Source organism: Dipodomys ordii, unplaced genomic scaffold (assembly GCF_000151885.1).
Source record: "Dipodomys ordii isolate 6190 unplaced genomic scaffold, Dord_2.0 Scaffold105, whole genome shotgun sequence".
NCBI lineage: Eukaryota > Metazoa > Chordata > Mammalia > Rodentia > Heteromyidae > Dipodomys > Dipodomys ordii.
The window spans coordinates 1,442,928-1,467,520 of record NW_012267321.1 but is presented as its reverse complement, the minus strand read 5'-3'; the positions used below and the strand labels follow the sequence as shown (position 1 = coordinate 1,467,520).

The 24,593-nt window shown below is 57.0% G+C and overlaps 3 protein-coding genes across 3 annotated transcripts in view; 1 reads left to right on the top strand and 2 right to left on the bottom strand.

Moving 5' to 3' along the window:
- On the bottom strand, positions 1-4,287 carry Emc10 (ER membrane protein complex subunit 10). Its single transcript, XM_013027725.1, has 8 exons — positions 4,060-4,287; positions 3,030-3,102; positions 2,689-2,798; positions 1,694-1,798; positions 1,364-1,545; positions 1,149-1,242; positions 207-290; positions 1-67 (listed from the first exon to the last, which is right to left on the bottom strand). The coding sequence occupies exons 1-7, from the start codon at positions 4,171-4,173 to the stop codon at positions 207-209; spliced, it is 762 nt and encodes a 253-aa protein (XP_012883179.1). The 5' UTR covers positions 4,174-4,287; the 3' UTR covers positions 1-67.
- A 343-nt stretch (positions 4,288-4,630) lies between these two features.
- Positions 4,631-7,467, top strand: Fam71e1 (family with sequence similarity 71, member E1). The gene is made up of 4 exons (XM_013027731.1): positions 4,631-4,874; positions 5,214-5,344; positions 6,738-7,014; positions 7,362-7,467. Exons 1-4 carry the CDS (start codon positions 4,632-4,634, stop codon positions 7,416-7,418), a joined length of 708 nt encoding a protein of 235 aa, XP_012883185.1. The 5' UTR covers position 4,631; the 3' UTR covers positions 7,419-7,467.
- Positions 7,468-7,813: 346 nt separating this feature from the next.
- Positions 7,814-24,593, bottom strand: part of Mybpc2 (myosin binding protein C, fast type) — a 20,176-nt gene continuing 3,396 nt past the window's right edge. Inside the window, exons 3-27 of the mRNA XM_013027592.1 lie at positions 24,219-24,400; positions 23,902-24,019; positions 22,968-23,016; positions 22,785-22,844; positions 21,909-22,105; positions 21,591-21,723; positions 20,841-20,965; positions 20,651-20,756; positions 18,676-18,848; positions 18,266-18,431; positions 17,537-17,643; positions 17,210-17,239; positions 16,849-16,988; positions 14,332-14,491; positions 14,143-14,247; positions 13,341-13,529; positions 12,705-12,839; positions 11,871-12,038; positions 11,689-11,777; positions 11,335-11,530; positions 10,500-10,639; positions 9,697-9,856; positions 9,425-9,561; positions 8,547-8,733; positions 7,814-7,951 (exon numbers count right to left, since the gene is read on the bottom strand). Coding sequence (XP_012883046.1) covers positions 7,941-7,951; positions 8,547-8,733; positions 9,425-9,561; positions 9,697-9,856; positions 10,500-10,639; positions 11,335-11,530; positions 11,689-11,777; positions 11,871-12,038; positions 12,705-12,839; positions 13,341-13,529; positions 14,143-14,247; positions 14,332-14,491; positions 16,849-16,988; positions 17,210-17,239; positions 17,537-17,643; positions 18,266-18,431; positions 18,676-18,848; positions 20,651-20,756; positions 20,841-20,965; positions 21,591-21,723; positions 21,909-22,105; positions 22,785-22,844; positions 22,968-23,016; positions 23,902-24,019; positions 24,219-24,400 — 3,263 coding nt within the window. The 3' untranslated portion in view covers positions 7,814-7,940. The remainder of the gene's footprint in view (positions 7,952-8,546; positions 8,734-9,424; positions 9,562-9,696; positions 9,857-10,499; positions 10,640-11,334; positions 11,531-11,688; positions 11,778-11,870; positions 12,039-12,704; positions 12,840-13,340; positions 13,530-14,142; positions 14,248-14,331; positions 14,492-16,848; positions 16,989-17,209; positions 17,240-17,536; positions 17,644-18,265; positions 18,432-18,675; positions 18,849-20,650; positions 20,757-20,840; positions 20,966-21,590; positions 21,724-21,908; positions 22,106-22,784; positions 22,845-22,967; positions 23,017-23,901; positions 24,020-24,218; positions 24,401-24,593) is intronic.

Below are 24,593 nucleotides of genomic sequence, written 5' to 3'. Positions count from 1 at the left end.
TCTGGCCCCCGGCGTCCGGCGCTCCCGACATCATCAGGAACAGGACCACGGGCACGATGTACATCCACTGCGGCCACAGGACAGACGGACAGACAGAGAGACAGGCGGGGAGGTGAGTGGGGCGCGCCGGCCGCGGGGAGGGCTGGCCCCCCTAGTCACTATGGGGGGGGGGCGGGAGGGGCGAGGCGGGCGGGGCTGGTCCTCACTCAGGCCTCCGGCGTTGGCGCGGGCCCCGGGGCGGCAGGACGCAGGGCTGTGAGCAACACGGCCCCCCCCAGGATGAGGTGCCACTGAGGAGGGAGGGGCACAGGTCAGGGGCCCAGGCCTCGGAGGGCTGGGCCGCGAGCAAGGGGCGGGGAGGCCCGGCCAGCGGCCACAGGTCCAGGGCCCGGAGCTGAGAGTGCGCGGGGCGGCAGCTCTCACCGCCTCGCCCCGGGCAGCTAGGCCTCGCGGTGCCCTCACCTGGCTGGGCCTGCACACAACAGCGGGGGGGGGGGGGGGGACTGGGTTTTGCCCGAACCTCCAGGTCTCGCCCCCCCACCACCCAGTACCACGCCTCCAGCCTCCACAGCCCCCTCTGACCACGCACAGGCCCTGCCCTACTGGGCACCGCTGCCCCGTGCCCCGCCCCCTCAGCGCCCTCTCCAGGGACCCAGACTTCCCCTTCCTGCCCCGCCTCCTGCTGACCACGCCCCTGCCTCAACCCCTGTAGGCCACACCCATTGCCTCCTGTCCCACCTCCTGTGGATCCCGCCCTCCGCAGGTCACGCCCACTGCCTTCCTGCCCTGTCTCTGCAGGCTACACCCATTGCTGGCCACACCCACTGCCTTCATGGCCCATCTCCTGCAGGCTCTGTCCCGTGCAGGCCAGGGTCACCACGTGCAGGCCCTGCCCCTCCGGCTGCCTACCCTAGCCACCTTCCCCCACAAGCCCCAGCCTGGTGTGCCCAAAGGTCTCCATCCCAGAGGGGCTATCTGGGCTCCTTAGGGACACCCACCCTGCTGTTCTGGGCCTGAGCTGATGCAGGTCCACAACCCTGGCCCCTTCACCCAGGCCCACAGGGATGTATCTGGGACACTGGACAGGAGTAAGGAGGCCCAGCCAGCTGGGTAGGGCCTGGAGTGGGAGGGAGGATAGCCTCACTCACATATTTGGCGAAAAAGGACTTCTGCTCCTGGGGGTTCTTGGCCTTCTGGGCCTGCTCCATCTCCAGGCGCTCAATGAAGGCTGCTGTCTCAGGGCTGGAGGTTGCAGAGGGAAGGGGTGAGGGACTGGACCCCGATACCCAGGGACAGCCAGCTCCAATAGTGGCCAAGGCAGCGGGGACTTCCACAGCCTTCCCTCCCTCCCCCTCTTCCTCACCCTGGGGCCGTTCCTGGTGGCCGCAGCTGCACGGAGGTATTGAACAGCTCCAGGTCCACATCTTCCACCTCCTGGCCCCGGCAGCCCCCAGGGTGTGTCACCACCGATATGCCCACCACATTGCCAGCCACGTCCACATGCAGGGTGAGATGGTCTGAGAGGTGCGACTCGACCAGTGAGCACTGCGGTGGGGTGCCACCATCAGGCCGGGGGTGGGGACAGGGAAGAAGGGGCTGCTGCCCCTCTACCCCACCGACCCCAGCAATGGCCTGCTACCTTAGGCACAGGTCCGAGTTCAATACCATGGGGGAAGGCCCATCACTGACTTACCGCTGGGACAAAGGATGAGACATAGCCACCAACTTCTAGACTGTTGGGGGATCCTGGCCTCCTGGGGACTCGGACCCGGTACAGGCCATTCAGGGCTGCCACATCCTTTAGGACATGCAGAGAAGGGCAGCAGTGAGAGGTACAGAGTCTAGGCCTCCAGGCCTGGCAGGAAGGCCTCCCCCAGACTCAAACCCCCAGCATCCTACAGTCCCTGGCCTGGCTCACCCAGCTAGTGGCTGAGGCCAGAGCAGCTGACCTTCTGACCTGGGGGAGAAGCCACCCAGGACAGTGAAGACCAGCTCAGAGGCAGAGTGAGTCCCAAGGACATTTTCCCAGATGCTTTAATCAAGCCACAACTGACAATCACCCCACGCTAGACCAATTGCCCAAGGAAATAAATTGTCTTTGGGGGGCAGCTGGCACAGAGAATCATACAGGTCCCAGACAGAAAGGCTGGTAGTGGAAGACTGACACCCCCTCTCCCACAGGGAAGATGGCCAATGGGCTCACAGCTGCCAGCGGCTGGTTCTCAGCCTCTACACATAAAACTGAAGTGGGACTGGACCATGTTTGTTTTCATGGGGGCTGGCCTTCTAGGTAACCTCAAGAAAGAAAGAAAGAGAGAGATAGAGACAGAGACAGAGAGGAGGGAGGGAAGGAGGGAAGGAGGAAGGAAGGAAGAAGAAAGAGAGAATGAGAGAGGAAGAAAGAAAGAAAGGAAGGAAGGAGAAGGGAGGAGGGAGGGAGGAAGGAAGAAGGGAAGGAAGAAAGAAAGAAAGAAGGAAGGAAAGAAGGAACAAGTCCTTCTGTCAAGAAGGATTCTCTGGAGGATTTTTCCTCTCAAGCAAATGAGGGGCCCTGAGCCAGGCTCCAAGAACCAAGGTGCTATCCAGCCTGGAGGGGCCACAGGAGGAGCTGCTAATCCTGCCTGGAACTGGGGAAGCTGCACCAATCACTCAGTGCCCTCATGCCCAGCACTGGGGTAGCAACCTCACCCGAAGTCGGCCTCGCTCCTCCTCACTGAGCTGCCGCTGCGTCAAAGACAAGGTTCCATCCTGCTGGTTCCAGAGCAGTGAGCCCCGCTTCCGGAAGTTGGCGGTGTCATCTGGGAGGGAGGGGGTCCAGACTCAATGATCACCTTCCCTTTCAATCGTGGCACAGGGCCGAGATCAGGATTCAGGCCTCAGCCTGGTCTCCACCCCAGAGTGACCAGGTGGCTTCTTCATCCTGAGCCCCCAGTTTACCATCTGCAAACTGGGGACACCGCTACCACATCCTGCCCTCTGCAAAGGCACCAGGTTTCTTTCCTTCCAAGTGAGGGCAGTGTGGGACTCACCAATCTCAAAGGAGTGCTCCAGCAGCAGCCCCAGGGTGCCACAGCCCTCGCCGTCTCGGCCATCAGCCCCAGCCTGCAGGAGAGACAGGGTCCTCAGATAGGGACCACCCTAGGTCTAAGCACGACAGCACTCACAGGACCCACGGCAGATTGGAAGACTGAAGGAGGAGCCTCATTTTCATGCTCATATCCAATCACACATCTCTATCCTGCAGGAGACGCCCACTCATGAATATTCATGATCCAGACTCCCATCCACTCCTGTAAAACTCTAGAAAAGTGCTTAAGCGTTTCCTTCATTTCCAAGGCAACCATCCCAGTTTACTTCATAAATATTCCCCATCATAAATATTTCAGCATCGTAATTATTCATGGGTTAAAGGACAACCTCCATTTCCATTGGACCAACATCCAAATGTCTTCATTTTTACCTTAACAGTCCTAATAGTCAACAACCCAAAAGATCAAAGGTCCAACCTGGGTCCAGGGCATTCAACATTCCAAGCCTTTCACACCTTCAAATCTCTGCCTCTGCATCCTCCACCTACTTCCGGCCCTGGCTGCTCAGCGATTCCCCTCCCCCCCACACACACCTCATGCATATTCACGAGCAGAGAGCTCTAAACCCTGGAGCTCCGCCCCCAGCTTTGCATTTTGATAAGTCGGACACCTGATTCGCCAATGTTCCTTCCTGACCACACCCCCGTGTGAATATTTACCAGCTTCTATCCGGGCATTAGAGGACATTGGCCCCGTCCTGCTTTTCAGTTCAGCCCCTATTCCGCCTCAGCCAATCCGTGGACGATTCCGTCCTAGCCCCGCCCATCACCACATTCAAGACTGAACAGTTGGCCGGTCAGTCTCCGCCGCCCGGAGCAGACCAAGCTGCGTGCGTGTTGAGGCGCCCCCGCTTTCCCATGTCCTCTAACCTCTTGACTCCATCCGCCCGCCCGCGTTAAATCTACCTACCGACGGAGAAAACACGACTTCCGCCGGCTCCGGCCGCCGTACGGAGCTAATGAACACTCACCCCCCGCGCAGTGGCCCCAGCACGGCAGCCGCTTCCCCGGGCCCGACTAGGCGCTGCTGCCGCCATCAGCAAGAGCAGGAGCAGCCGGGTTGCCCCAGCACCAGCTGCCGCCATTCCGGCCCCTTACCAGCCGAGAGGCTGAGCAGAGCCTAGCGCCGCAGAGCACGCTGGGGACAACCAGAGCCGCAGCCAGACGCTTGCGCGCCTGCGCCGGCTCCTGCGCCTGCGCAATGGCGCCGTATACTCAGCAAAGCGCTCACCTTTCCATCCGGGGCTCTGAGACCCCACCCTTCCAGTGACGTTATTACCGAGCGCGTCACCGGTGAGGTCAAGCGACTCGTCACGCCCCGTTGTGACGTCACAAACCCATGGCCTTGCCCTCTCTTTTTTTTACCCTAGCTCCTCCCGTCGCTCCCACCCAGGGGCGGGACATTGCGATGAAGCAGGGGCAGGGGTCTCTGTCCGCCCTTGGTGGAGCAGGTGAGGCGGGTCCAGGTGGGATGGCAGGTGAGAAGCAGAGCCAGGCCAGGGGGGGCTGGACCTGGTGAGGGGATCAGTGAGGGCACCAGGTAATGGGGTCAACGATCGGGAAACTTGTAGTCTTCCCCTCTACCTCGACGCAGTACAGCCCTGGGCCCTACCTGCTGGAGCATCCAGGCCTAGCCTGGGATAGATCCTCAAACTTCACCCCTCTAGAACGCCCCCTGGTTCCAGCCCATCCCCATGGCCGTCTTGGGCGGCTCCAACGACACCTCCTGAGCGGCGAGTTCGACCAGCTGCGGGACTTCCCCATCTTTGAGAGTAACTTCGTGCAGGTGTGGAGCCCCAGAATCCCCCCCTCTACCCCCCCAATCCCAGAGCCTCTCCCCCATGTGTTGAACTGCTGTTCCCCCATCATCCATAGCACGGATTTGCTTACCTCCAACTCCTGGTGACCTCTGACCTCCTGTCCCCAGTCCAGTCTTTTAGCTTGATTATGAACCCCAACTTCTGTGTCCCCTGCCTCAGTTTCCCCAGATATCACACCCCATATGATTCTTGTCCTCTAATCCCATGAGGTCTGCCCCCTCCCCCAACCTGATTTACAACTGCTCTCTGACCCTGACCTCTGCTTTCTAGCTATTTTGTCTCTAATCTCTGGCCTGTGGCTCCAGGTGACTCGGTTTGGAGAAGTGGCCAACAAGGTTACCATGGGGGTGGCAGCCTCCAGTCCAGCCCTGGAACTCCCTGACCTGTTGCTGCTAGCTGGTCCTGCCAAGGAGAACGGTCGCCTGCAGCTCCTCGGGTGACTGTCCTATCTGGTCTCTCCCCCTCCTGCTGCAGCTCTGGTACCCAGCCCCCCTGGGCCAGGAGTGCTGATGGCTGCCAGTCCTCTGGACTGATTTCTACCCAAGACAGCAATCCACAGGAACCAGAAATCAGGGACTAGATGTACGGCAGGAGGGGGGAGAAGGGACCAAGCCTTCAGTGACACCTTGCAAAGGTCAGGAAGGTAATCATGGATACAACATCTTTGCATGCCATGACCCCTTGGTCCATGCACATAATCCCTGCTTTTGTTTGAGGATCAAGAGTTCTAGGCCAGCCTGGCTGCATTAGTGAGACCCTGTCTTTAAAAAATGAAATGAAATAAAATTTTAAAAATGAGGATAGCAAGGATGATCCTAAACACACCCAAGACTAATAATTTTTTATTTACCCCTGACCTAAGTGACGAACTTCACATGTGTGTGTGTGCTGGTACTGGGGCTTGAGTTCGCTTGACTTTTTTGCTCAAAGCTAGTTAGTAGTCTACCACTTGACCCATACCTCCACTTCTGGCTTTTGGGTAGTTAATTGCAGATAAGAGTCTCACCGGGCTGGGAAGGTGGCTCAGTGGTAGAGCACTTGCCTTGCATGCCTGAGGCCCTGGGATCGATTCCTCAGCACCACATAAGCAAAAAGAAAAAAGCCGGAAGTGGTGCTGTGGCTCAAGTGGTAGAGCACTAGCCTTGAGCTGAAGAGCTGAGGGACAGCGCCCAGGCCCAGAGTTCAGGCCCCACGACCAGACCCATAAAAAAAAAAAAAAAAAAAGAGTCTCACCAACTTTCCTACCTGGGTGAGTCACCAGCCTTCAAATGGCCTAGGTTCTAATTCTGCCTTTATTTCCTCTCTACTGGCTTTGGCTAAAAGCCCTATCTGCCCAGGCCTCAGGCTAAAAGGTAAAGCACCTGCTAATGCCAGCTCAGGTACTAGGGAGAGAGCACTGGGCAAAATTAGGCCCACATCTCTGCCCTGCCGTTCATGTTGCACTGTGAAGACAATAAGTGATGATCTGTCAGATGGAGAAGGGACCCTGGTGGGGTCTGTGAAGTTAGTGAAGTTTTAAATAGGCCAGGAGGGACCTCCCCCCACCCCACCCCCCCGCAAGCAGGTGCCTCCTAAAGAAAGAGGAGGGAAATGAAGTATGAAGTTGGGAGATGTGTGTAGAAAGAGGGCTGCGGGGGGCGGGGGGAAGCACAGCCAGTGCTAAGGTCTCTCAGGCACCTTGTTGCTGGAACAGTGCTACCAGCTTGTCAGAGTGGGCAGGGCCCTGGGATCGGTGTGAGCCTGCTCCGAGCAGCAGGTGGCGCTGGTGCCCCCTGGCGGCTGGGCGGTGCAGAGGAGCTGCACCCGAGGCCCTGGCTTCTCCCGCACAGGCTGTTCCCCCTGCAGTTCGTGCAGCTCTTCGTCCACGACGAGAGCCGCCTGCAGCTCAAGGTCAAGTTCCGCACCGGCCGCGCCTTCTACCTGCAGCTGAGGGCCCCGCCCGAGACCCGCGAGCGCGAGTTTGGCCAGTGGGTGCGGCTGCTCTACCGCCTGCGCTTCCACTCGGCCCAGGTCGCAGTGCCCTTCACACTGGAGGACTCGGTGCTGGACAGTGAGGACGATGACGATGATGATGATGAGGAGGAGGAGCTGCTGCCGCCTGAGGAGGTGGGGGCAGGTCTGAGCCCCATAGGGGCTCAGGGGCCGAACCCTCCAACTGAGGGAGGAGGCTGGGCCTGGGATCCCGGGCCTGAGCAAGACCCTGGGCCTTAGGGTTGTGAAACTCTGAGGAGACTGGAGGGTATTATGGGTGTGGGGGGAGCAGGGTGGCACATCCTGGCACTCCTTCCTGTCCTGGGCACATACAGCCTCCCCCAGCCCCCCAGCTTAGTGGGGGTACATGCTGGAGCAGATGTGGAGACAGGAACTGGACTACCAGGGTGCACCCCCCGCAGCCCTGCACACCCCCACCCCACCCCACTTCAGTCTGAGACCTGCTTCTTCTCTCCTCCCAGCTCCAAGCAATAGAAGCCAGACTGGACCCTCAGGCCTCTGAACTCTGGGGACTCTGATTCTGTCAGCATCCCTCACTGTCCCCCCCAAGGACCAGAGATGAAAGCAGCTGACCTCAGGGCAGACAGATGAATTATTAAAGTTAATAAAGATCCGGCACTTAATCAACCACCAGGCCCTGGGCCCTATTGGCAGCATTGCCTGCTCGCCATGTCTTCCACACTCCTGGGGCCTCACCCTTGGTTCTTCGAGCAGCCGCAGCCTCCCCAGCCTGTGCCTGATCCTGGGCTCCTACCACATAATCCCGGTTCACCTTTGAACCTGTGTGGTTGCCATGGCAACATGGCTCCCACTAAAGTTGCTCTTTGAATGTGGCTGCTCCATGACCCACCCCAGAGTGTGACCAGCCTCAGCCGGGAGGCGGGAGAGGCACAGACAGACACGACACACAAGGGACAGTAGATGAAACACTCTTGTTGAAGTTCATAACTCCAGAAATGAGACACCGCTCCCCACCACTCCCCAAGGGGTATAGGATTGAAGTTGGGACTCAATTGTCTTGACGGGTGTGGGGCCTCGCATCACTGTGGCACTGTGGGGGAATGAGAAAAGAGGGGTAGGCGTGGGCCCAGGCACCTCCCACATCCCCAGCTGCTCCCTCCCTCCCCGCCATGCAGGTGACCAGAAGACTAGCCCACCCCATTCCAGAGCCTACCCCTCCTTTTTTGGGGGGGGGGTCCGGTCGTGGGGCCTGAACTCTGGGCCTGGGCGCTGTCCTTCAGCTCTTCAGCTCAAGGCTAGCACTCTACCACTTGAGCCACAGCGCCACTTCCGGCTTTTTTCTTTCTGCTTATGTGGTGCTGAGGAATCGAACCCAGGGCCTCAGGCATGCAAGGCAAGCGCTTTACCACTGAGCCACCTTCCCTGCCCTTAACCTTCCTTTTTCTGTTGAGGTGGGCACCCAGTAACTTTCTCCAGGCCAGCCTCAAACCTTGATTCTCCCAATCTCTGCTTCTCCCCCCCCCCCAAGTAACTGGGATTACAGGCATAAGCCACTGCACCCAGCCTGTGCGGCCTTCTCCATAACACACACCACCTAGGTCTCCACCTGGCTGCCTAGTTCACTCAGCAGCACCTTGGGGAGGTTTCCAAAGTATCCTCCTCAGCGGGGACCAGGCCCTGCTCACCCCGGACATCCAGCCTGCACTCGGCCAGGGCCTCCCCCAGCTCATTGAAGGCCCGACAGGAGTAGGTCCCGGCGTCAAAGGGCGAGGGGCGGCGGATGTTCAGTGTCAGGATGCCCTGGTAGTTAGTGATCAGGAATTTGGGGTCCTCGTGAATCTCCATCTTGTTCTTCATCCACACCACTTTCGGCTGGGGAGGGAGCCAAAGAGAAGGAAAATATCAGGGGGTGCCTGGAACAGTGGGGAGACAGTGTGGTTTGGGGGGCTGCTCCTTCTCTTAGCTGAGTGTCCAGGATCAGTCACATCCACCTGCTGACCCTCAGGCTGTTTTTCTATAAAAGCAAGCCACAGGCCCCTGGCACACACCTATAATCCCAGCTGCCCAGGAGCTGAACTATGAGGAGCACAGTTCAGAGCTAACCTGAACAGGAAACTCCATGAGAATCGTCTTCCATTAACCAGAACAAGGCTGGGAGTTAAGCAGGAGCTCAAATGGTAGAGCGTCAGCTTTGAGCAAAACACTTACAGAGAGTTTAAGGATCTGAGTTCAAGCACCAGGAACACACACACACACACAAACACACAGAACTTGGGCCAGTCATCCTGTCATCCTAGCTACTTGGGAGGCTGAGATCTAAGGATCACGGTTCAAAGCCAACCCTGGCAGGAAACTCCATGAGACTCTTTATCTCCAATGAACCACCAGAAAACCAGAAGTGGCGCTGTGGTTCAAGTGGTAGAGCACTCAACTTGAGCTGAAGAGCTCAGGGACAGCGCCCAGACCCTGAGTTCAAGCCCCACAACCAACCAAAAAGAGAGAAAACTTGGGGAAGAAAGGAGAGCTGGTGGGGTGCTTGGGGCCCCGTGCCCCTCCCCAGCACCTTGGGGTTGCCTCTGATAGCACAGTTGAGAGCAGCAGCGTAGCCCGCCACGACCACCCGGTCCATGAGAGGTGTTAGGAACTTGGGCGGCGTCCGGAAGTCATGCTCTTTGTACTCTACTGGTTTGAGGCTGATTCCTGGGGAGAAAGACACCTGTAAGGTGACCCCTGTCCCCCTCAAACCTCAATCCCCAATTTGGAGTGCCAGCAGAGGGGAGGGTGGGAATCCAGGCGTCCCCACCCTACCCCTGCCCCAGGAAGGGAGGGCTGCACCTGTCTTGAGGATGCGGGCGGTGTTCTTGGAGACCCCAGGGGAGTCGCTGAGCCCACAGATGTTCTCACTGAACACGCGGAAGTAGTACTCATTGCCCACAATGAGGTCAGACACGGTGCAGCTGGTGTGGCGGTTGTGTTCATACACATTGAACCACTCCTGGCATGGGGACACAAGGGACCAAGGCAGACAGGGAAGAGGGAGACACACACAAGTGAACACAGACACAGAAGGGGTGGTGGGGTGGGGCAAAGTGCACCCCAGTGTTGAGAAGCCTCTCAACACCATCTACAAAGCCACAAAGAAGCCAATGGATGGACAAGCCAGATTACCCTACCCCCACCCCATACAATGGATACTATGCAGCCTGGAAAACAATGCAGCCCTGAATGACATGATTAGATGACCGAGGTCTGAAGCCAGCCTGGGCGGAGGTGGGGAGCTGACCAGGGCTAGGAAAAGTGTCACACGCCTGTCAACCCAGCAATGTGGGAAAAGAAACAGGAGGATTGAAGTCCAAGCTGAGGACCAAGGATGAAGTGAGACCCTATCTGAAAAGATAACCAACGCAATACGGGCTGCTGGAGCAACTCAAGGGGTAGAGCAGGCCTCTCAAGTACAAAGCCCTGAGTTCAACCCCCAGTATTACCACAGTAATCAATGGATGATGGCTTGGTGACCTGTTCCTTTAATGAGTAGAGAAATGCATCCTACATGGCAGCTCAGCCCAGCCAGGATCTCTCCCCTGCCCCTTGCCCCTTCTCCCCTCCCCCTGCTTCCTCAGCCCTCCCCCTCCTCTCACCATGGTCTTCTTGTCGGCTTTCTGCACAAAATAGCCGGTGATCTCGCTGTTGCCGTTGTCTTTGGGGGGCTGCCACTCCACCAGTGCGTTAGTGCCCCACACCTCCTTCACCATCACGTTCTCCGCGGGCCCTGCCTTTTCTGGAAGCATTGCAGAGCCCAGGTGTCCGATGGCTACTACTCGTCTCCTCTTCCAGCCCACCCTTCCCTTCCTTGTGGATTCTGCCTTCGTCCCTCTTTTATTTTTAAAGTTAGTTAAAATTGTTTTGGGTGCTAGACACTCTGCTGAAAATGAGCTAGACACATTGTGGGTGGGGATGGGAAGGGGTGACATTGTCCCAACAGAAGTGTACTCTTTACCTGACTATGTAACTATCTCCTGTGGATCTCCTTTATAATAACAATCGGAAACTTTTTTGAAAAAAATTGTGTTAGGGGATCCTGGGGATGTGAACTTAGGGCTTCATACTTCCTGGACACTCGGCCATTCAAGCCACGCCCACTCCGGTGAGTCTCCGCTGGAGCCACGCCCTCGGTCACGCCCACTCGAGCCACGCCCACTCTGGCTACCCGTGCCTGAGTGGAGTCTATTCAAGTCCAGGGCCTTATAAGCCACGCCCCGTGACCACGCCCAGTCAAGCACACGCCCATGCGGGAGGATCCATCGCTGCAGTCACGCCCACTCTTCCCACGTGCGTGGGAATCTAGTGCCTAGATTCTCCATCTGGGCTCCTACCTCTCCTCTCCACCCGTCCCCCTCTTGCGCCCCCTACCCCCGGCCTTCCTCTCCCCTGCCCTCGTCCTTCCCCCACCCTTCTCCGACCCCCGCCACCCACCTACGACCCGGATGCGGATGGTGGCCGTGTCCTTCATGTTCTCGATCTGCACACTGAGCTCGTACTCCCCGGAGTCGGAGCGCTCGGCCTGGCGCACGAAGAACACGGTGTCCAGGTCGCTGGTGCGCACGTGCACGCGCGCTGGGTCCACCGGCGCCCCGCCCTTTGTCCACACCACCTGAGGCCGGGGCTTGCCCTGTGGGGCAGGCTGGGGTCAGCACGGGCCCGGGGGGCGGGGGGGGGGAGCCCCTGCTCGGCCCCGCCCCACCCCTGCCCCGCCCTGTGGGCACCTGGAACAGGGTGACAAGGTTGAGCGCCCGGCCCCGCCCAGGCCCGGCCCCGCCCCGCGGGCACCTGGAACGGGATGACGAGGTTGAGCGCCTCGCCGACTTTGCGGATGTAGGTCTGGCGCAGGTGGCGCGGGAGGCGGATCTTGGGCTGCTCTGAGGGCGCAGACAGGGTGGGGGTTCAGCCGGGGACCGGGCCCCCCCCCAGGGTCCCCTAGGGTGTGGGCGCGGGCGTGGGGAGAGGCTCACCCACGATCTCCCGGATGGTGACCGGCTGGAGCAGGGTGGCCGGCAGGCTGCGCCCCGCGATGTTGACGCCGACCACGCGAAAGAGGATCCGCGCCCCGGTGGGGAGATCCTTGACGGTGAAGCCGCACCGCTCCACCGGCTCCTTGTTTGCAGAGACCCAGTCCTCGGCTGGACAGAGGGGCGGGGACCTTAGGACCCCGCGCCCACCCCGCCCCACCCTCAGCTCCGGGTGCCCTTCGGGGACCTGGGCACGGCCCAGATGTGATACCCGGCCCGCAGGGTGCAGAGGCTGCTTGGGGCAGTGAGGCTATGCAGGCAAGGCGAGTGAGACCTTACTTCAAACCCAGAGTACAGACAAAAGAGCTGGGGGCATGGTTTGCATGGGGAAACACTTGCCTAGGAGAGAGGCCCTGAGTTCAAAACCCCATACAGAGAGAGAGAGAGACAGAGAGACAGAGACAGAGAGAGGAAGAGGAAGAGAAAGGAAGGAAGGAGGGACGAATGGACGGATGGAGGGAGGAAGACTGAGTAGGTGGTTGGCTAGGTTGGGTGTGTGGATGGATGGAAGGCAGGCAGAAGATAGAAGTAGAAGATCAATGGAGGGAAGGATAGACAGAGGAATGGAAGGCCATTGCTGTGTGGAGGAAGGACATGGGGAGAGGGGAGGGAGGGAAATGGGACCCATGATCATTAAGGTCTGGCTTGGCCCCCTGACCCTCAGCCTGCCTGCATGGTGACCTGACAATGCCTGCCCCACGGCGGGCCCCAGTGCCTGCAGGACCCCTCACTCAGTTCCCTGGTTGAGGACCCCTGGGGCCAGGAGGGAGCACTCACAGCCTTCCAAGCAGTACTCCACCAAGTAGCCGTCAATGCCACCTGCCCCGATCCTGTCTGGGGGCCTCCACTTAAGAGTAGTGGTGGTGTCTGTCACGTCCTCCACCGTCAGGTGTAAGGGTTCACTTGTGGGGGCTGTAGGGACCCAGGGAAAAAGGGGATCAGGGTCAGCAGGCATCAGAAGTGGATTTTCCAGACAGGAAAGGGGCTACTGTGATGGTGGTCAGCAGCCATCTAGAGTGGTGACGCATGCCTGTAATACCAGAAATCAGGAGGCTGGGGCAGGAGGATGGAGTTTGAGGTCATCCTGAACCACCCAGTGAGATGCTGTCTCAAAGACTCTCCAAGCAAGATAGTCTCCAAGGTCAGGGGAGAGGAGTGAGGCTGCAGGTTGGAGGGCAGCCAGGCAGTCAGGTGTCAGAGCAGAGGCCAGGACCAGGGAGGTCCATGGTTAGAGCTCTGGGTCGGGAGGACATGGGAGGTTGGGGTGAGGAGCTCCACGTGCTGGGTTGAGGGACAAGAGGGGTCAGAAGTCAATACGGTCTGTGGGTCAAAGGCCAGGGCATAGGGTCTGAGGTCAATGGCAAGCAGTGCATGGGTCAGAGGTCAGCAGGGCATCTGGGGCGTCCTTGTTACCAATGGGCATGAAGGGCTTGGTGTTGAGGCTGGGCTGGGAGACGCCGATGGCATTGACAGCGAACACCCGCATCTCGTAGAGAACGCCCTCGATCATCTTGGTGGATTCGTAGGTCGTCTCCGTGAACACCTCAAAGTTCAGCTTCATCCAGCGCTGGGAGCCTTTCTTCTTCCGCTCCAGGAGGTACCCTGGGGGCATCAAAGAGCAGCAATGGGGTCAGGGGGCAGGTGCAACAACCAGGGTCACATGAAAGGCTCACAGAGAGGCCCAGCGCCACCATCTGGCTTCCTGGGGGTCACAGAGCTGTGGGGGGGCGGGTTGAGACTCAAGAGATCACAGGTGTGACATGCGGGGTCAGAGGCCACAGAAAAACCCAGACTGTGGACCAAAGTAAGATATGTTCCCAGGTCAGTCACTGGGGGCTAAAGAATGAGGGAAGCCAGGCATGGTCGTGCACACCTATAATCCCAACTACTCAAGAGGGAGAGGCAGGAAGATCACAGTCCAAGGCTGGCCCTGAGGAAAAAGTGGGACACCCTCTTCAAAAGCAAACCAAAAGCAAAAGGGTTAAGGATGTGACTCAAGTGGTAGAGCCCTTGCCTAGCAAGCCCAAGGCCTTGAGTTCAAAGCCTCAGTGTCGCAAAAACTAAAAGAAATAATGAGAAAAACCAAAGGGATCAAGAAAGACCAAAGATGAGGTGGTAAGCCAGATCCCAGGATTGGCCGAAGAGGATGCTAAGGGCTCCTTGAGGGCAGGGGTCAAGGAAAAGAGTTCAGAGGTCACAAGGGGCTGGGCCTCACCAGTGACCGCCTGACCGCCATCATACTTGGGTGGCTCCCACACCAAGATAGCCCAGTCTTCTCCCACTGAGGTGACACGCACAGCCTCCGGAGGGTCAGGGACATCTGGGGAGAAGGGGGACAAGATCACCAGGTGGCCCCCCAAACACTTCAAGAAGCCACCTCTAGCCTCCTTGTGCCTCTTCTTACCCACAACCCGTAGGAAGATGGAGGCCACATCCTCGCCCGCGGGGTTGGTGACCTTGATGGTGTAGCGGCCCTCGTCTGCGCGCTCCGCGCTCTCAATCACAAAGCTGCTGCAGTCGGGGCGCTGCTCGATGCGTGTCCTGCCCTCAGTGGCAGAGAACACCTGCGCAGAGCACCAGGGTGCCTTGCTGCATGTGCCCCAGCCCCCGCCCAAAGACCTCCCCTGGATCCCCCATTACTGCCCATTCTGGATGCCCCCATTGCCCCCCTCAACCTGCACATGCCCCCTACCCATCATGAAGATGCCACACTGAGTGGTCCCAGAACCCCAAGAATTGGCTCCTGGGCACCAGGCCCTCACAAATTTGTGGGATCATGCCCAAGTCACCTTTCCAGGATGCCACCTTGGATGCTACCAAGTGGAGGGACCCCCCCCAAATATCACTTCTTCCCTCCCTCCTTCCTTCCCTCTCTTCCTTCCTTCAGATTGAACTTAGAATTGCACAGGCTAAGCAAATGTTCTACCACTTGAGGCACTCCCCAGCCCTTTCACTTTTACCTTTATCTTTCAGAAAAGGTCTCCTAAATTTGCCCTGACCAGCCTTGAAGCATAATTCTCCTACCTCCACCTGGGAGGAGCTAGGACTATAGGTATGAACCGCCAGGCTGGGCCCTTAATCTCACTCTTTACCTAAGCCCCAACCATTCTGCCTGGCTAGTGCCTTCAGTGCCTCTCCCCAAGAGGCAGGGCTGGGTCTGATGGAGAATTGCAAACAAGGTAGAGCCTGCACACAGCTTCCAGAGCAAAGGAGGGAATAAAGGCCAAGTCACAGCATGAATGGGCAACCAGAATGGAGAATGGCTAAATGGACAAATGGGTGTCTGGAGCACAGCTATGATTTGGAGAGGTGGTCCCAGAGGCCATGTCTTAAAGGTTGGTCCCCAGCTCTTAGTGCTGCTGGAAAGGTGTGGAGCCTTTAAGGAGGGACCTAGCAGGAGGAGGTCTGATCACTGGGGACATGGTCTTGAAAGGATATGAGGGCACCAGCTGGCCCCTTCCTGGCTCTCCCTTTGCTTCCTGGACATCATGGGGGCAGCACCTGGCTCCAACCTGTGCTCCCACCATGATGCTCTGCCTGCCACAGGCCCAAAGTGAATGGGAAAGGAAAAGAGAGAACCACAGACTGAAACATAAGCCAAAATAAACCTTTTGTCTGATGAAGGTGATTTATGTCAGACATGTGTCTCAATGATGGACTAACACAAGCACAGAGGGAGCCTGGTACTGGTTGCTCAAACCTGTAATCCTAGCTACTCAGGAGGCTGAGATCAGAGGATCACAGTTCAAAGCCAACCTGGACAGGGAAGTCCGTGAGACTCTTATCTCCAATAAACCACTAGAAAACCAGAAATGGCGCTGTGGCTCAAGTGGTAGAGCTCTCGCCTTGAGCTGAAGAGCTGAGAGACAGTGCCCAAGCCCAGAGTTCAAGCCCCATGACCTACCAAAGGAAAAAAAAAAAGCACAGAGGGATGGAAACTGGAAGTGGCCTGGGGACTAGGACACAAAATAAAAATAGTTTGTGGGTAGGTGTATGATGGGTAGATGGACAGATGACTGGATGGATAGACAGATGACTGGATGGATGATGATGGATGACTGAATGGATGAGTGGATGGATGGATGGACAGATGACTGAATGGATGATGGATGAGTGGATGGATGGATGGATGGGTGGACAGATGACTGGATGGATGATGATGGATGACAGATGACTGGATGGATAGACAGATGACTGGATGGATGATGATGGATGACTGAATGGACGATGGATGAGTGGATGGATGGATGGATGGATGGATGGATGGATGGATGGATGGATGGATGGACAGATGACTGGATGGATGATTATGGACAGATGACTGATGGATGATGATGATGGATGGGTAGATGGATAGAGGGATGAACAGATGACTGGATGGATGATGAATGATGGTGGATGAGTAGGTGGATAAATAGATGGTGAATGGATGATGGATGATGGATGGACAGATGACTAGCTGGCTAGGTTTGGTGGATGGATGGATGATAGATGGATGGATGGATGTAGACTCTACCATATACCAGCAATACCCAGTGGTGGATGAGTAAATACCCGGCTTTAAAAACAACCCCGTGAAGAACAAATCCTGGGGCTGGGAAGGTGGCTCAGTGGTAGAGCGCTTGCCTTGCATGCCTGAGGCCCTGGGTTCAATTCCTCAGCACCACATAAGCAAAAAGAAAAAAAGCTGGAAGTGGCACTGTGGTTCAAGTGGTAGAGCGCTAGCCTTGAGCTGAAGAGCTGAGGGACAGCGTCCAGGCCCAGAGTTTAGGCCCCACGACCAGACCCCCCCAAAAAAAAAGAACAAATCCTTACCCTAACTTTGTAGAGAATGAAACTGGGATTCAGACAAGGAAAGAAACTGGCTTGAAGTCACCCAGCAATACTGAAAGAGAGAGATGCTCAAGCCAGCCCAGCCTACCTCATCTCCCTTCAGCCAGGTGGCGACGGGAGGGGGCTCCCCAGTGATGGACACATCCAGCCTCAACTTGTTCCCAGCCACGACAACAATAGAGTTATCTGAGGTCTTCCCTGAGCAGTCCAGGTGGATCTTTGGGGGTTCTGGAGGCACAAAAGAGGTCCTATGAGACTGAGGGGAAGCAACTGGGATTCCTGCCATACCAAAGAGGTGGGGGATTCCTTAAGGGGTGAGGTACTAAGGGAAATAAAGACCTAGGGCACAGACCCCAGCCTCCTCCCTTAGACTCAGGCCCTAGATCCCAGCCTCCCCCATCAGACCCAGGCCCCAAGCCCCAGCCCAAGAGAGCTACCCTCATGCTTACCTTGCTTGGGCACGTACTCCACCTTGATCTCTGCAAGTCCAAGAAGAGCACACCATTAGGGAAGCTCCAGCCCCCATCCACATTCAGGAGGCAGAGGCGGGGCCATTGATGAGTGGCTGGTGGGAACTCTGGGATCTGTGCTGCCACATGGGGCCAGCCATGGCTCTGCCTGCTCCTCAGCCGTGCAATGCCCTCTCTACCCATCTTCTCCATGAACCCCACAGCCACCTGCCATCACCCCCACTGAGCTCTTGAGGACAGTGAGTCCCCGGGGTAGGGACCTCCCAGGGCCCATGACCCCAGGGGAAGAGGCAGAGATTTGTTCACCCAGGAAGTTGAGCTTGGCCGAGAGTGACAGTGCATAGCCATCAGGTACGAACGTGTAGTCTCCCTCATCCTCAGGGCGGACGTCATCGATCACCAGCTTGTGGAACCTAGGAGTGCGGGAGCAGGACAATGGCCTGGAAGCTCCGCCCCCTTCCATCTCCTTCTATACCTCCTGAGAAACCCCCTCCTTCCATGCAGTCTACACACTTACCATTTTTATTTGGGGCTTTGGCCTGTGCTCCAATCCCACTGGCTCTCTATATGCCATGGGGGTAAGTTACATAACCTCTCTATGCCTCTGTGTCTTTACCGACAGGAGTAATAGGAACAATCTACCTCAGGGTTGTGGGGAAGCATCTAGAAAAATACCAGATGCATAGGAGGTGTGCTGGAGGCACTAGTTTATGCTCAGAATTTGTTGTTACTGATGTACAAATAAGGCTCCAGGGACCAGTGCAATGTTGCACATCAATGGTCCCAGCTGCTCTCCAGGCAGAGGCAGGGAGATCTCAAGTTCCAGCCTAGGCTGTCAGCAAGACCTTTGTCTTAAAAAACAAAAGGGTGTGGCTCAAGTGGTGAAGCACTTGCCTAGCAAACGTGAGGCCCTGGTTTCCATCCCCAGCGCCCCAACAGTCCCTGCTCTTCTAAGGCAGACCCCTGGCTCCTCAGCCCCAGCTAACAGATATGCACGCCGTGCCACGTCCCCCACGCCCACAGCCTGCTCCGCACCTCCCCACGTGGGAGATGGTGATCCTCTTGCTGGGCCGCACCTCCACACCGTTCTTGTACCACTTGCCTGTCACCTTCTCATCTGACACCTCACACTTGAACACAGCCTGTTCAGCGGCCTTCACAGTCAAATCGGCAATGTCCTGCAGGACTTCCAGCTGCTTCTCTGGACAGGGAGGGAAGGAGATGGGACCCTCATGACTCTGGTCAGGTGATCAGGGACACAGTGGGTACTGAGCCCTCCTACACCATTCTGGGCACTGGGTGAGGGGCAGGAGGCCCCGTCCAGGTGGACTATAGACTCTGAAGTTCAGACCAGAAGACAGGAAGGGAAGGGCCAAACCCCTGGGTGGAGCTTTGGGGCTTCGGACTGCTGGGAGCATGCGTGTCCACCCCTCTCAGAGTCCTACCCTCCACGATGAGGTCAGCCTCACACTGGCCGCCGTTGGTGATGACCTGGTACCGGCCCCCGTCCTCCTTGTCCACGTCAGAGTAGATGAGGATGTGGCGCTTGCCGTCCTTCTTGAAGCGATAGCGGGCCTTGTAGGAGTCCTCCCGCGTCAGCTCCACCCCGTCCTTCATCCTGGACACCCAGAAGGAGAGGATCAGCGCCCCGCTGGCTCAGCATCCCAGGGGACCCAGGGCCCCTTGGAGCTCATTCCGGGGATGGGATGCAAAAGTGTGGTGGAGGCATCTTGAAAGTTGGTGGTCACCACTTTGGAAAGCAGTCTGGAGGGTCCTTAGAAAGCTAAAGATTGACCTCCCTTACGACCCAGTCATACCACTTCTAGGCATCTACCCTGAACAACAGGAACCAATATATAAGGACATGTGCACCTCCATGCTTATTGCAGCACTATTCACAATAGCTAGGATATGGAAACAACCCAGATGGCTCACCACAGATGAATAGATCCAAAAATTGTGGTATCTATACACAATGGAATGTTATGTAGCCATTAGAAATGACAAAATAATGGCATTTGCAGGAAAATGGATGGAGCTAGAAGGAATCATGTTGAGCAAGGTAAGCCAAGAGCAAAGAGACCATGGTACATGGTCTCCCTGATAAGTGGATGCTAAATCCAAAATGTTAGGTGATACAACAAAATTAACAGGACTTAAGAAACAAAGAACTCCCACTCATCTGGTTGAACCACTACTAAATATCCCCATGCTGCTGATCACATGTATGGTGTATATGTGTACACCGTTATATGTTATAGACTGTGATAGACAATTTGCTCCAGGAAAGTTAGAATGAACTTGTGACTTTAAATGAGCATCATTATTCCACAATACTGTGAAATTCCGGAAATTATGTAATCACTTAATCACGATTAAAAAAAAAAGAAACTTGGGGAAGGTAAGGAGGGAAGGGATGGTAGGGGGGAAACAATGGAGGGGGTAACAATGCTCAATAGGAGGTGTACTCATTACCTTGCTCATGTAACTGTAACCCTCTGTATAGTATCTTTACAATAAAAAAAAAAGTTGGTGGTCACAAGGCAGGAGGATGTCAGGGTGTGCCCTCCCCCACATGGGATACCCCTGCATCCCATCTCACCCATGCAGTCTCATCATCCAATTGTCAACCTTCTCTGGAAGCCCTCCCTAGCCTCCTCAGCCCTCCGGTGAGAAGCCCTGGCTCCAGTCAGACGCTTGTCAAAATAGGACTTTGCTATTCTCCTGGAGATGGCCTGGCTAACATCTCTCCCCCACACCACCACCAGTTCTCCAGATTACTAATGCCATAAAGGCAGGTTCTGGGTTGCTGCTTGTCTTGCTTCTCCCTAGCACACTTCTGAGATGCAGAAGAGGACAGCCACACAACAGGGATCCATAAAGATGTGTTAGACGGAGGATGAGTAAAAGATTGGACAAATGGGTAGATAATAGATGGATGGATGAGGATGGATGTGTGATGGATGGGTGGGTAAAAGACTAGATGAAGGGATAGGAATTGGATGAATGGGAATGGGAAGATGAATGAATGGATGATGGATGATGGGGGATGGATGAGGAATGGATGGATGGATGATGGATGATGGGGATGGATGATGCATGATGGGGGACTGGATGATGAATGATGGATGATGAATGGGTGATAGATGATAATTGATGGGGGATGGATGATGGATGATGGGTGATGGATGATAATTGATGGGGGACGGATGGGGGATGGATGATGGGGGCTGGATGGATGACAAATGGGGGATGGATGATAGACAATGGATGATGGATGGATGATGGATGGGGGATGGATGAAGGGTAGAAGGATGATGACTGGATTGGGGTGATGGCTGGATGACTGGATCTCCAGAGAGGCCCCAGGTCAGAAAGGTCAGCCAGCCACAGAGAAGGTTGGAACTGAGGAGCACTCACCACATGACCTGGGCCCCCTCTTCTGACACCTCCACTGCCATCTCCACGCGGTCACCCACAAACACCTGCTGGTCCTCCAGGGGTGTAACAATCAGGATCGGAGGCTCTGCATGGGATGGGGGACAGGAGGTCAACAGGGCAGGGACCCCCACCCTGTGGGGGTTGTGCTCTGGCAGAAGCCGGGACTCACCTTTGACGAAGAGCTCGGTGAAGCACTTCTCATCCTTCACGGCCGCCTCGTACGCAGCATCGTCGGCCAGTGTGCACTTATTGATGGTGAGGATCCGCTTCTTGCCCACATTCTCAAACACGTACCTGCAGCGGGGCGGGGCGGGCAGAGTGGCCATGTCAGTCCCACTCAGAACCCAGCCTGGGCCAGGACCCACCTTCTCCCACCTTATCCCCCTAGTCAACAGCCTGGGAGAGAACAAAAGGCCCAACTTCTCCTCCTCCTGTCTGGCTGCCTCCCTCCCTTCCTCCTTCCCTCTCCCCTCCTAGAGTTAAAGCCTCTTGCATGCTAGGCAAGTTCTTTGACACATAAACCACAGCCCTTATGTTTGTATTTTGCTCTTGAGACAAGGTCTCATGAACTATGCCTGGGGTGGCCTGGGCCAGGAGGATCTCCTTGACATCTCTCTCCACAGCTAGGGTTACTGAGCTGCACTACCATACTGGTCCTTGGACTTCCAACTGCTTCCTGTCAGCTGGGACAGAGATAACACCAGGACACACACACACACACACACACACACACACACACACACACACACACACACACATCCAATATAGAATATACAACCAAGGAGGAAAAAAATTAAACCTATCTTGAGTTGGTGGGCATGGTGGTTCACACCTGTAGTCCCAGCTAGAGGGGAGGCTATAGTAGAAGGATGGAGACCGGGGGAAGGAAGGGGGCGGGTGACCCCCCCCACACTCATACTTGCTGCTCGGCTTGATCTCCTGGCCGTTCTTGTACCACTTGAGGGGAAGATCGGGGTCGCTGATCTCCACCACCAACTTGATCTTGTTACCCCTGTCCACTTGGTAAGCGGGGTCTAGCTTCACTGTGAAGGCTGGAGCAGGAGGGAGGCCCAGTGGTGAGAAAGAAGGAGGAGGAGGGGGAGGAGGCCCCTCCCTGACCTGGCCACCCTCCCCCCCCACACACACACCAGGGTCTCCCAGCTCAGGGCACGGGACTGACCCAGGGACCAACAGACCCTGGGGTGTCACAAGCCCCCGCCCCCAGGCCTGCACTGACCTGAGCTCTTTTTGACCTCGACCTTGGCTTTCTTGAGGCGCTTGAGCATGCCCCGGAGGTCGGTGATGCCGTACTGGAAAGCAATCTTCTCATACTCGCTCTTCTTCTTCGCTCCCTTCAGGAGCTCCCAGATCTCGGGGGGGATCCCCAAGTCATCTTCATCTTTCTTTTTCTTCTTCTCCTCTTCCACTACCTCCCTAAGGACCCCCACGAGGGAGGACACGAGGATCTCACTTGCTGTGACCCCCCCCCACCCCATGTCACCTGCCTGCTCAGAGGCCTTATTATATCCCTCCTGGACCACTGGTCCTGGCCTCCTCTTGGCCCTCCTGCTTTCCGGCCTTCTCCTTTCCGGTGTATCCCCCTTCGAGCCCCCCAAAGGATATCAGAAGCCAGCAGACACTACCCCTTCCCTCCCGATGTCCACAGGAAGGTGATCCACTCCTCACCCCAGCAATCCACACCTTCCTGTCCTCTATTCTCTGGCCTCTGCCCAGCACCCCAGGCCTTTGTGCCTCCTCCAACTTTCCCTTCCACCCCACACCTAGCACCCAAGTCCTCTTTTCTGCTGGACATTGCTTGACCCTCAAGGCTATGACTGGGGAGGTGGATGGGTGGGTAGCAGGCTGGGGGAGCAGGTGGACAGATGGATGGGTGGATAGACGTGTGCATGGGCCAGAGTTGAGGACACAGGACAGGGGGTGACCTGATGGGCAGATGGCTGACTGCTGGGTGGATGGGTGGGTGGACCAGTGGCTGGCTGGGTTGCTGGAGGTCCAGCAGAAGATCCTGGCATGATTTTGGGGGTTCTGGACCAGCGGGGTTCTCTCCGCACCCCTGTCCCTGCCCCCCTTCTTTGGGTCTCTCAAGGCTCACCTCTTCTTCAAGAGCCCGCTGAAGTCCAACTCCCCTGCATCTTCTGACTTTTCTTCACCCCTGTGAAGAAAAGGGCATGTGAGCCGCACCCACACCCTCCTGGGGGACCGCACCCCTGCCTCCCTGGACCCTCCGCCTGCCCAGATCCTCATCTCCGAGGGCCTGCTCCCCAGGGCAACTCACGAGCGCTTGAAGCTTTCGAGGCTCTCGCCAGAGGCGTCCTGTCGGGGTGCTGGGGGAGGCAGGACAGAGGGGGTGAGCTAGAGTGGGGGGTCGTCTAAGACCAACAGCGCCTCGCAGGCCCCTCTGGCAAGGTCTGGGGGCAGCACACTTTCTCCCCTAGGCCAGGGAACTCCCCCCCCCACACACACACTCTGCGTCATCCTCCATCATATTCCTGGCTGCCCTCACCCTCCACACACACACCCCGCCTGTCAGCACCCCCTGCTGCCCAGGCCTGGGCTACCTCATCCCCTGTGTCCTCTATGTTCAACACCCCCCACACACACACACATAGCCTGGAGTACAGCTCCCCAGAATCTACATGGATTCAGAGACCGCCTATCTTACCCAGGCCCTGAAAATCAGGGCTACCGCCTCTCCATCCTGTCCACACTACCCTCCACATCTGAGCTCCCTCATGCCCCGATTCCTTGTGGCATTATCTATTTTGGGGGTTTGAACTCAAGGCCTCCCTCTGGCTGGGCGGGCACTCTGGAGACCCATGCCCGGCCCTTTGACTTCAGCTTGATTTTAGAGAGGGTCTCGCTGAGTGACTTGGTCTCAGACTGTGATCCTCCTATCTCTACCTCCGAAAGTGGTTGGGATTCTAAATGTGCACCACCACGCCCAGCCCCAATTCTTTATTCTTCTTTCTCAAACCTGGATTGCTCTGTTTTCGCAAGCGCACCCCAAGATTTTAAACATGTTTCACTCCCAAGCCTGCACCTAGTCCTACTCTTGGCCAGTAGGTAGACAGTCACCCGATTTTGTATCCCCTGAAGCCCAAGTCTAGGGTCCCCAAAGATTCGTGCACCTCATCTGCACACGCATGCCTTCCCCCTCCCCGCTGGCGCATCCGGGCCTAGACACCCCTTCCCGCCCCCCGCCAGCGCACCCTCCACGTCGATGTTGAAGCTGCAGCTGTCACACACGTCCTTGGCTTTGACCTCCAGGCGGTAGTCCCCGCGGTCCCCCAGGACCACCTTCTCAATGCAGAGCTCCACCGTGTACACCTGGAGGCAGCACCAGTGACGCCCAGCGTGGGGATACCCCATTCCGCCCCAACAAGCCTCACCCCGGTCCTACTGTGGCTCATCCCAGTCCTGGGTCCCCTGCTCTATATGATAGGTCCCGCCCCCTGGGATGCTCATGTCACCCACACTCCGCTGGCGCTATCCCCACCACCACCCCAGCCGCTCTGCCATGGCTCACATTGCTGGCCGAGTCCTCCGACTCCTTGAAGGAGAAGCGCGCCCCGCTCTTGCTGTTCAGCTCCTGCCACTTCCCCTTGACCCACTTGAACGTCGGCTTGCCCGGGAGCTCCTTGCTGTTCACCTTGGCTATGATCACTGCGTTCTTCCCTGGAGACAGGAGCCGGTCAGGAACCTCGAACTCTCCACAGGGGGAGTGAGGTTGGAAGATACAGTGTCCAGATCCAGAGGTCCAGATCCAGCCTCCTCCCTCAGACCCAAGGGACCAGACCCTAGCCTCCTCCCTCAGACCCAGGGGCCAGACCCCAGCCTCCTCCCTCAGACCCAGGGGTCCAGACCAGCTGCTTCCCTCAGACCCAGGGGCCAGACCCCAGCC

Coding starts and splice junctions, on each gene's coding strand:
- Emc10 (XM_013027725.1), bottom strand. CDS start 4,173: ATGGCGGCAGCTGGTGCTGGGGCAACCCGGCTGCTCCTGCTCTTGCTG. Junction 2,799..3,029: donor GGAGCACTCCTTTGAGATTG/GTGAGTCCCACA, acceptor CCTCCCTCCCAG/ATGACACCGCCAACTTCCGG. Junction 1,243..1,363: donor CCACCAGGAACGGCCCCAGG/GTGAGGAAGAGG, acceptor TGCAACCTCCAG/CCCTGAGACAGCAGCCTTCA.
- Fam71e1 (XM_013027731.1), top strand. CDS start 4,632: ATGGGGTCAACGATCGGGAAACTTGTAGTCTTCCCCTCTACCTCGACG. Junction 5,345..6,737: donor GGTCGCCTGCAGCTCCTCGG/GTGACTGTCCTA, acceptor TCTCCCGCACAG/GCTGTTCCCCCTGCAGTTCG. Junction 7,015..7,361: donor AGCTGCTGCCGCCTGAGGAG/GTGGGGGCAGGT, acceptor CTCTCCTCCCAG/CTCCAAGCAATAGAAGCCAG.